The sequence below is a fragment of the Mandrillus leucophaeus genome, unplaced genomic scaffold (genome assembly GCF_000951045.1).
Source record: "Mandrillus leucophaeus isolate KB7577 unplaced genomic scaffold, Mleu.le_1.0 Scaffold944, whole genome shotgun sequence".
NCBI lineage: Eukaryota > Metazoa > Chordata > Mammalia > Primates > Cercopithecidae > Mandrillus > Mandrillus leucophaeus.
Genome location: NW_012110297.1, coordinates 497,555 through 508,924, shown reverse-complemented (window position 1 = coordinate 508,924; position 11,370 = coordinate 497,555). Strand labels below are relative to the sequence as shown.

General features: G+C 48.3%; 1 protein-coding gene across 1 annotated transcript; it reads left to right on the top strand.

Annotated features, from left to right (window-relative positions):
* Positions 1-1,204: 1,204 nt before the first annotated feature.
* UBXN10 (UBX domain protein 10) lies at positions 1,205-11,151 on the top strand. The gene is made up of 2 exons (XM_011970333.1): positions 1,205-1,279; positions 5,643-11,151. Exon 2 carries the CDS (start codon positions 5,658-5,660, stop codon positions 6,498-6,500), a length of 843 nt encoding a protein of 280 aa, XP_011825723.1. The 5' UTR covers positions 1,205-1,279; positions 5,643-5,657; the 3' UTR covers positions 6,501-11,151.
* The last annotated feature ends 219 nt before the right edge of the window (positions 11,152-11,370 follow it).

Sequence of the window (11,370 nt, the reverse complement as noted above, 5' to 3'; positions counted from 1 at the left end):
ATCCCAGCACTTTGAGAGGCTGAGGCGGGAGGATCACTTGAGCCCAAGACTTCGAGACCAACCTCAGCAGCATGGCAGAACCCTATTCTACAAAAAATAATAAAAATTAGCCAGGCATGGTGATGCACGCCTGTAGTCCCAGCTACAAGGCAGGCTGAGCTGGGGAGGTCCAGGCTGCAGTGAGCTGTGATTGCACCACCGCACTCCAGCCTGGGTGAAGGGGCAAGACCCTGTCTCCCCTTCAAAAAAAAAAAAAAAAAAGGAAGAAGAAAGGAGGAAGAGAGAACCCAATGGTTGGTCGGGGATGGAAGTGCAGGGCTGATGGTCTAATTGAGGTTAGAGACCTCGTGTTTGTTACACCAAGGTGTGTGGCTGGCCAAGACTTCTTCAGTACCCGTGTGTAGGCGGACTGATTTGGCTTGGGGTTTCATCAGATGGAAGGAGAACAGGACTCGGGGAGGGAGGATCCTTTTGAGAAGGATGAGGGATGGGCCAGGATAGGGAAGAAGCAGGTTGATAGCGAGGGGGAAAGCAGAGACAGCAATGGACAGGTAGCCCAAAGATGGTGAAAAACAGATACAGCAGAAGTGACTCAAGCGGCTGGAAGTGGAAGAGATTGTGGCTGGGGACATCAAAGGAGGTGCAGATGCTGTTGATAAGGTTCCCAGTGTGGCCGGGGGTGGGAGGCTGATGTGAGAATGAGGAGGTCAGGGATCTGGCGCTGAAAGGGCTGTACTGAGGATGGGGACCCTGCTCCCCACAACTCAGATACCCTAGAAGCATCCACTCAGAGTCTAGGGTTCCGAGAATCCATCAGTCCCACAGCCTCATTTTAAAACCAGGGACACTGAGAGGCTCAGGACCTGACCCAAAGTGAGAAACGGGATTTGAGACTAGTGGTGCTGCTCCCCGCGCCTCCACGCCCCGGCTAGGGCTCTCCTTCTCCCAGACACTCTCCCCAGCGAGAAACAGAGGCAGGTGACGCTAGGAAGAGGAGGAGAGAAGGAGGCCGCGGGTCCCTGTCGCCTCCAGGCCAGGCAATACGGCTGGCAATCCACCGACCTGGAGCTCATGGCCTCCGCCCTCCTGGTCCAGCGGCCCCCACCGACCCCACCCGACCCGACCCGACCAGACCCAACTGGACCCCACCCGACCCAGGCCGGTTCCGGTCACGGCGGAAGCACGTGGCCCCCCACCCCGCGGCGTTGCCCGGGAGACCAGGGCTGTTTACCAGCGGGACAGAGCTGGGCGCAGGCGGCGGATGGAGCTGAACGGCTAGGTGAGCGCGGCTGCCAGACCCGGCGGCCTGCCCTTGGCCTCCGCCGGGCCTGGAAGGGGCCGGGGGAAGCCAGTCCCTGAGCCCCCAGCACGTCACCCTTGAGGGCCTCCCCAGACCCAGCCCCAGGGACGCGAACCCCGGGAGACAGGCGAGGGACCTGGAGAAAAGTCTGCTCCCGAGGCAAAGCAAGCCTGGCCAGAGCTCACCTTTACCAAAGGGACCTATGCAACCGCTGGGCCATGCCCTCCAGGCTGGGATGTAGCGATGGGGACACAGACCCAGGGAGAGAAAAGGACGTCCCAGTCTCCGGCAGGGCAGAGACCGGAACCAGATGGACCCTCCCCCAGTCCTGTGCTCTTTCACTGAAGTCAGTTCTCACTTTCTAAACGTTCTTTCTCGCCCCTCCCCCAGATCCCTCCTCCACCCCTTAAGCCTGTTGCCTTCTAGGGCGCTGGAACTTGGACATAATTGAGTTATCCCCACCACTTCCTTGCCCTTCTGTCTCTGGAATCATCCCTAATTGTCTTTCCAAACATTTGATCACTTGGTGGCTTGTGGTTCAGTGTGGCACTCTGCATAGGACAGTGTATTCTAATCACTAGTTTGGGGTAGAACTGGGAATGGTACCAGAGTTTTTTCATTCTCAGGCCAACCACCATCTCCTGTTGGTTCTTCAGAGCATTTTTATCCTGAAAGCCTGGTGGGGGTGTGGGTTGGGGGTGGGGAGTGGCAACGGATAGGATTAACTGATACAGTTTTAAAAGACCAATTCAAATGTATGTATCTTGGTATATACCAGCAGATGGTACGTAGGTGGTTATATTTTACTGCATATACTGTAGGCTTAGATTTGGGTTGTGAGTGAAATAGGGTGGTCTGACCCTGTGGTGGGTGGTGGGCACCCTTAGAAAGCAGGAGCCCTGCTTTAGCTTCCCCCATCCACATTTCCTTCTTTCCAGTTGATTTGCTGATGAATCTTAAGGAATGGGCACCTGCCCTTCTGGCAACTTCTTGGAAACAGTTGGCAGTGTTTGCTTCCTGACTCCTAGCAGGCCTCTGGGGCGCAGCTATTGTGTTTAAGTAAACAGGCCACTCGCCTATTCAGCTTGGCAGCTTGGTAGATGCCTACGCCTAGATCTTGTCAAATCAGTTTGTGGTTGAGCGGCTGCCAGGCCTAGAGGTGGTGAAATGAACTGAGCAGGGATAATGATGGCTGCTGCTAGGAGCCTTCCTGGACTGAGGGCGGCGGGCAGAGTTCAGGACCCGATGTGTGAATATAAAGGCACAGTTGGCCCAGATCCCCAGACACCTGTTTCCCCAACCGCCCCATCCCTATGTGATGGCTGCTGGGGAGAGCTGGTGTTCCCTCCGTGTAACAGATGGTCCCTGTGCTCGGGAGGAGGCAGTGGGTTATGAAAGCAGGTTGGATATAATGGTTTTACCTGAAGGAGGTGTTAGTCTCTAAATAACCATGAGTGGGCTCCTAGGAATTAGTCATAATTGAGGTTTTTCTCTGAGATAGCTCACAGTCATGTTATCTTATGACCAGGGTGTCTTGAATATGACACCCCCTGAACATGGATAATTATATAGAACCAAAAGGTATAGAAAGTGCATGCACATACTCAAGTTTTACTGTTAAAAATAATCCCACAGAGAGCCTGTGAGAACACATGACTCTCCTCATCAAAGTTGTTAAGGAAGAGGTTTCTAAGTTACCAAACTCACTGACAGCTAAACCTTCCTGAGGCATGTGTGGGTGTTGGAAGCCAAGCCTGTGATAATTCTATAGAAGCTGTGGCAAATTAATAGCCATTCCACAAGTGGGGAGGGTGGGCCGAGAGGGGCGTGGGTTTGCCTGTGGAGCTTATCTTTGGCAGAACAGTTGGACAGTTATGACCTTCTCCTGCCATCCTGAGTGAAAGTGCAGAGCTGCTAATTGCCAGAGAAAGACTTGAGAATGAGACTAAAGGGGGAAAAACACATTCTTCACAGTTGATCGGAAAATAGATGAAATTAACAAGGAGATGGGCAGTCTTTTTTGATGCCAAAACTTTGCTAAGGAGAAGGCTCCTGAGCTACTAGCAGCCAGACTGGGTGTGAAAGACGAGGGAGAAGTGGAAAATGGGGAGTGGAGAGAGACTCAGGCTGTGAGTAGAATGCAGCCGACATAGCGGCCTTTAAAAGAGGGTAGCTTTGTCCCAGATTTTGAATTGAGCAGGACATCAGGAAGATACAGGGATACTGTGTTTTGTTTGGTTCCTGGTTTGAGTGGAGAGGAAGCAGATACTCCCTAAAATAGGCAGCAGTGGTTACATGCACAGAATGGTAAGGTTAGAATACATACCCTGAGAGGCTCAGATTACATTGAAGATTTTGTGATGAAAGGAATGAATTTGCAGGAAGTAATCATTCTACGGGAAGTGAATTTGAGGTAAGTAAAATGTAGAATTAGAAGAGAAGTGATCAACTCAGGATTTTTTTTTCACATGTTTTTGAGGCAACTGAATAGGTGGTAGCTCATTGCAATCCACCTCCCTGTGTTTCTGTGCAGTGGACAGGGCAGGCATGAGTTTCAGGACTCACCCAGCTGGTTGACTAGGAGTAGAATCACCAAGGACACAAGGGGAAAAGTTCTAGAGCAAAACAAGGAAGGCTTTTGAATTTAGCAGACAGAAAGCACTAAACAGACAACCCAAAGCAAACAACAACAACAACAACAAAATCCCTTAACGTTTAATTAAGTTTCTACCATGCACTAAGCCTGGTGCTTCCCGCCTTACCTACATTATTTCATGTTATTATCCTCATGTTACAGACAAAAAGACTGATGTTCTGAGGTATTTAAGTAATACCTCTAAGATCATTTAGCTAATTTGATAGATGAGGAAAGTTTTGTGCCGGAAAGGTAGAGTGATTGCCCCTTGATCAGGTAGCTAGCCAGTGGCAGAGAAGCTGAAATTGAACCCACACCTTGTGACACCCGGTCCTCTGTCCTTTGCTCCCAAATATGCTGTTTCTTGGGGATCATGAATCACTGGAAAGTCACCAGAAGGTCTTTAGAAGGCTAGGAGAGGCCAGGTTCACTTGTGAGCAGAAAAGTCAGGAGTCACAGTGGTGGTCAGGACTCAGAGGGAGGCAGGGAGCCCAACAAGATGTCTGCAATGTTTAGGGAAAGATGGAACTGGAGATTGGGAGGAGGAGGTGCTGGTAGTAGTGTTAGTGAAGTGGCCACCAAGATGGCAATGAAAGAGGAGGTGTCATGGTTTAGCAATTCCGGGTCTGCACAGAGAAATGTTCACGCCTCCCACCCTGCTTCAGTTCATTGCTTCTGGCGGATTTAACCAGGACTCACATAGACTCTTGGTGGGAGATCCAGATACAGAGGCCCCAGGGTGCCTATCAGGTAGCTGGGAAGACAGAAGTCTGAACAGTTCGGGAGGCTGAGGCACAAGAATTGCTTGAACCTGGGAGGCGGAGATTGCAATGAGCTGAGATCGTGCCACTGCATTGCAGCCTGAGTGATGGAGTGAGACTCTGTCTCAAAAAAAAAAAAAAGAAAGAAAGAAAGAAAGAAGGAAATGTGAGCAGCTAGTAGACATACAGAATGTGATGTGCTGGGCTCAGGAAGCAGCTTGTATGGGTACAGAGGACACAGGACCGGGTGTCACAAGACCTGGGTCCTATCTCTTGCTCTGCCACCAGCTGGCTGTGTGACCATCAGGAAATCACTCTACCTTTCTGGCTCACACATCTGTAGAATTAGCATATGCCCAGAGTTGCTATAGGACAGCGACCAACAAATGATGGCCCACAGCCCAAATCCGGCCTGTCACCTATTTTGTGTGGCTCATGAACTTAGAATAGCTTTCACATTTTAAAATCATTGAAGAAGAATCAAAAGAGCGTATTGTGTGACACATGAAAATTATCTGAAATTCAAATTTCAGAGTCCAAAAATGAAGTTTTATTGATACACAGCAGGTTTTCTGGTTTTTACCAGAAACTTCCCCCCTCCTAAAAGAGTAAGAATTAGTCCCCCACCTTAACCACGCCTAGGTGCAATACTTTTTATTTTCTTGATAGCAGTTGTTACTCTTTGAAAATGTCTATTTACTTGTGGGTTTTAACCCCTGTCTTTCCTCACTATAATGATTTACATTGCAAGGACTTCGTTTCGCTGATGTCTCCCAAGTGCCTAAAATAAATGAATGCATGCCTGAATGAATAAATTGCAGCTGGTGCCCCTTTCTAGATGCCAGAAATTTGTGCTTATTCTGGGCACTCAGGGAGGGAATGGCTTGGATCTAGGAGTCCCAGGAAGTTTAACCCACGGTCTCCTGTTTTTTTCCTGCTTCCTTAGGGGTCTTGAGAAGCAATGGCCACAGAAGCCCCTGTGAATATAGCACCACCTGAGTGTAGCACTGTTGTCAGCACAGCAGTTGACAACCTCATTTGGCAGCCAAACTCACTAAATATGCACATGATAAGGCCCAAGTCCGCCAAGGGACGGACAAGACCAAGTCTGCAAAAATCCCAGGGCGCAGAGGTGTGCGCTCATCATATACCATCTCCGCCTCCAGCCATTCCCTATGAGTCGCCAAGCAGCCAAAAACCAGGAGCCTGTGCACCCAAATCTCCAAACCAGGGAACTTCTGATGAGATCCCTGAGCTGCTGCAGCAAGTTCCCATTGGAGCTTCCTCTTCTCTCAATAAGTATCCAGTCCTTCCTTCTATCAACAGAAAGAACCCGGAGGAGGAGGCTGTGGAAAGCGTCGCCAAAAAGGCCAGCTCACTGCAACTGAGCAGTATCCAGGCTCTTTACCAAGAGGAGACCTGCAGCATGAAGACAAGTGAACAAGATTCCAGAGCTCAAGCTTTTGCCATGGAGAGGAAATTCATCATCCGAACCAAGAAACAGGGCTCTTCCAGGGCTGGAAACCTGGAGGAACCATCGGACCAAGAACCAAGGTTGCTGCTTGCTGTCAGATCACCAACAGGCCAAAGGTTTGTACGCCATTTCCGGCCAACTGATGATTTGCAAACCATTGTTGCTGTGGCGGAACAGAAAAACGAAACCTCCTACCGACACTGCAGCATTGAAACAATGGAGGTGCCCAGGAGGCGATTTTCTGACCTCACCAAATCTCTACAAGAGTGCCGAATCCCCCACAAGTCTGTGCTGGGCATCTCACTGGAAGATGGGGAAGGGTGGCCCTGAGTCTACAGCCACCCAGCTGAGGTCCTGGGTCTCTGAGCAAAGGAGCATGCTTGGGCGTCGTGGCCTCCCAGGCAGCCTGTTTCAAGTGCCATGTGGACCTGGTGCAACTGGGAAGCGTGGGACTCTCGTTTCCACTGCGTGTCCTCTGAAGCAGTGAAATCTGTGCCTGCGCCAAGTGCGCCGAGAAGGCTCCCTTCCAGCTGTTCCATTCTCTCCGCCACCAGCATAACTGGCAAGTTACCAAGGCTGTTCCTGAAACAGTGGTGATCACGACTTCTCCTTTCCAGAGTTTGGGGTCCTTCTAAACTAATGGTCCTTTTGGAACACCAGCTTGCCTTTACAGTGAACTCTGATTCTCTTGAAGCCAATGCTTTCCTTTCTGTATTTGATGCAGGATTAAACACTTCCCAGAGTGGATTCTAGTCTGGTAAATAACCAGGGTGTAGGAACTATCTAACTGGCATTTGTGTTTCTTGCAAGTATTTTAAAGAAACAGGCTGTTGACCCCATCTTTGGAAGTAGCCCTTGGCCGTGCATGGTTAGTTTCTTAGGGATTTATTATTTGTGTGAGGTGGCATCGAAGGGAAGAATGGGTTTTCTTCCCCCAAAACATCAGCTTTTCTAAAATAGTTCTAGAGCTTGAAAGTAAGTTGCTTCCGTGAGCATGGATTACCCAGTAGCTACTTTTAAATAGAGACTGACTAGGTTTACAACTTCTGGTAGCTACTTTGTGGGCTGAAATCTTCCAAAACAGAAAAAGCCAGTGCAATCTGATTTCTTTTGCTTTTGTCAGTAATGGAATCTTTTGTTTTTAAAATGTACAAACCTCTAAGTCTAAACGGGTTTGTACTGACAACTTCCTTGGCTTATCTGGGGTTGGAGCAGATGTTTTATTCCCCAGTTTCAGTGTGTTGCCCACTTCAAACATGCAGTGTCCTTTGGAGCTGTGACAGAGGTGCCTGTTCTGACTTAGAACCTCTGGAGGAGGAGGGGGGTGCCTTGGTCTGGTGTTACTCTGCTGTGCCTGTACTGAAAGACCATGTGCCCCAAGCATCTGGTTGGCTGTCATGAAGTACATCAGCCTGTCTTAGCCTGAGCTGCTTTGAAGACCATGGAGTCTTGTGTTTCCAACTTTGAAGTGATGATATGGACGATTTGCCAATGTTCTCTTCTATTGCAAGTTCAGCCAGACTCCATGACTCATCTGATCCCTTTTATGGCCAAATCATCCTTCAGAGTAGGGAACACTCAGACGTTCCGGGCATGTTGTTCCCCCAGAGCTTGGTCATCACGAAGCCCTGAGTTCTGGTGTGTGCCCCCGCCTCCTGGGTATACAGAGAGAAGGCAGGAATCAGGAGTTCCAGAAGCATATAAATGTGGCTACCCCAGCAACAAGCGCATCCTGTGCTCAGATAAGGTGCATGGTTGGGAGTGTTTTTGTTGCATACTGAGGCTTAGCAGTGGAGATGGGCGCCACTGCCATTTGCTCAGAAGAAGGCTGGCCTTGTCCTAACTGTATCCCACACCACCCAGATCACTCTGGAATAGATTCTTTCTGAATGTTTTACAGAATTTCTTAATACCATCCTGGTTTGGTCAGCCATTCCTTTGATTGGAAAGGCCAGCTGGGGCCAGTGGTGCCTCGGGCAGGCCCACACAGCTGGCCACCTCTTCCCGTTGATGACCACAGCAGAGGGAACTTGAGCCCAGAACCTAAAAGTACAGGAATTTCACTTCCCACCAGGACTCGGGCATGTAACTCTACGTCTGATCTAGGAGGCTGGGGGAAGAGCCTCCCATAAAATCACACCTACTCCGTGGTAAGAATAAAATGCCACCCACCTGGGACTTGGTAATTTCTCCAGACAGGAAAGCTTTAGAAAACTTGAGTGAAATGGAGCAAGCTTGAAGGAGTTAGAATCTTCTACGCTTAGGATTCGCTGTTGCTGGTGAGCTTAGAATTTTGGGGTTGGGAAAAAGTGAAAGGCATACGCATAGAAATATTTTAGGATATATGAATAAAGCTAGACTCAAACCATCATAACAAACTTTTTTTTTTGGACAAAAGATGATGTTACTAACAATAAAAACCAACTTGTGTGAAACTGAGTCAGTGGAGAAGTGCATCTCGTATTTTAACCTAAGACTTCACCTCCCACACACAACTGGACAGAGGGGTGTGTTAGCCTGATCTTCAGTGTTCTCACTGGGAAAGCACTTGTTCCACTGTTAGAACCATGTCCTCCTCCCTGGACACTTCCGATGCCCACTGCAGAACCTCTGGGGCTCCTGTTCTCAGCTTCTGTCACAGCACTTAGCTTGTCTGGATAAGAGTCACCTGAATTTTTCCTAAACATCATTCCAAGTACTCTGATTTTGAGGGTTGGCAAGAACAAACTAAATCAGGATTCAGAGTTCCTGATAGCTCCTCATGTGGCATTGCAGCTGAGGCCCCCTGTCCTAAATGGGCTCAACTGGCCTAGCACACTCCCCTTGGTGGCTTTGGGTGGGTCAGCCTTGCCCCATTTGGGGTCACAGACCTCAGTTATTCATTTAACCAATGGTCATTGAGGGCTTACCCGGTGCCACACTTCAAGACAAGCATGGGTGTCCTGGCAAGAAAGTGTTGGCAAGAAAATATGAACCCACCATTGAACTCTCAACTCAAACCTTACTGAAGTCAGTGGCTATAGCTTTATGTGCAAAGGACCCCAGAGTGAGGATCCCACATTGTTACTACTGGGTCTTCTCCCCACCTCTGGAGATGCTAAGAAAACCCTTCCCCACCTTTTCTAGTGATGGAGTAGGAACTTTGCATAGGACAAAGCTTCACGATAGGTTACTCCAGTATATTCCCGATAAAGTCCAATAGGTAAATTAGTTTTGGCAGCAGAAGGAACAGCAGGAGAAGTAAGTGATTCATCATCTAGAATCCAAAAAATTTGCACCAACAGATGGCAGGTGGTTATAACACAACAGTTCTTGCCCTGAGAGTATCTGGGGACCCAGCCAACAGCCGTCAAGCCAGGGCAGTCCTGCGGAAGAGATGGCTTGTGAACATGACTGTGGACCCAGAGTCACCCCAGAGCTCCCACATAAAATGCTTCACAGACAGAGAAACTGAGAGCAGCCTTGGGGCATTCATGCCAATTAATAACCTTAAAGACTACAGCCAGATCCACCCGCGTCACAAAAGCAGGCATTCGAGGAACTATGCTTTTGTTCATGCTCTTATCTGCCATTTTAAATGGGTTTCTAATGTCAAATAAAGCCACTCTGCCTCTTGGGACAAAGATGTTTATCTTCACATGGTTTTTAAAATAAAGTCCTCATAATAAGTTCAGATAAAAGAGCCTTTTACATGGTAAGAGGATCTACTTTTCTACCTTTTAAATGGAATAATGAAGAACGCTATATTATTTTGCTTTAGCATTAGTTTAGAAGTCATTCTGAGAATTAAGCAGGAATATCTGTTTTCTTAGTCCATTAAGGCAACACCCCACAATGAAGTTGAAAGTTCACGAGCCTATTGACTCTCATCCAGAAACCACAACCAACCAAACCCCATCATGTAACAGGGAAGACCCAGGGTCACTTCGGAGGAGTTAGCAATCAAAGGAGAACAGACTTTTGGTGACTCAGTTACCAACACACAAGACAGCAACTCATAAAACTAAAATTGGGTGTTTTATTTTTTGTCTACACGGGTGGCGTGCCACTTTCCTTTCCTATTAGGGAAGCTTCTCCCAGCCCTTTCTGACGTTCATCTGTGTGCCTTTACATTCAAACAGTTTAGGAAGCAGCAGCCCTCCTAACACTCGACGCGGAAGCACAAATCTCTGGAGGTATTTTTGGACACACTTAAATCCTATCCCAAGAGGCTGAACGACTGTGGTGACAAATGCCCACGGGTAAAACTGAGCAAGCCTCATTCAGACTGTCCTGCTCAGAGACGCCCTCTGGCTGCCGTGTTGAGGGTCTGGGGTGGAAGATGGAAGACTAAGCACTGGAGATGTGAAGGTGACTCAGCGAGAGGTGATGGTGGCTCGGGCCAGGGTGGTAGCCAGAGATGTCATGAGAGGTGGCCAGATTCTGGACATATAATCCATTTTCTTAAGGAAAAAAAAAAAAAAGAGAATAATTTGACAAGTTGGAATTTACCCAAGTGGACTTAGCTTGACCAATATCGCCAACGTGGATTGTTTCTGCAAAAACAAACAAGCAAAGAAACACCACAGCAGCAAAGCACATGGCAGGCAGGGGAAAGACACTGACCAGCAGGAACATTCACATCAAGGAAACGCATGAGTGTTTTTGGACAAAGTGTACAGAGAAAATCAAAGTTATTCATTGTTTTAATTAAGAGATAAAACTGAGATCACTGTTTCACTTAATGTTTAGATATAAGTTAAAAGTATCATCTAACTCTGGGGTAGGATATGATTGCTGACCAAGGTTACTTAATAAGAAATCCCTTGTTCTAGTTAAATACATTGTTTATCTCTGTCTCCCGTCCTTCATCCCTCCCTTTCCTGCCACCCTTCCCTCCGTTTATTCCAATCCAGCAGCTGACTGGCGATGCATTTCTTCCTGGGAGGGCAAACAAAGCCATAATTCTGGGGCTTAAATAATAAAGCTCCTAGTTTCATAGTTTTCATGCCCACCTCGTGTTTATATGAGGGGATCTGTGCAGTGGGGTCTTGGTCCTTGGTCCCTTTTGTGACTGGCTAAGAGCTGCGTCTCTCTGACATTTGTTCTCTTTGATGGGAGATGTAAGTGTCCTGGGTCTACTCTGGCTGGTGAGCACCTCCAGCAGACAGCCTGGGTCTGCTCTAGCTCTAGCCACTATTAACAAGAATCGCCAGCCACC

Bases quoted from the DNA above. Each gene is read 5' to 3' on its own strand.
- UBXN10 (XM_011970333.1), top strand. From the start codon at position 5,658: ATGGCCACAGAAGCCCCTGTGAATATAGCACCACCTGAGTGTAGCACT.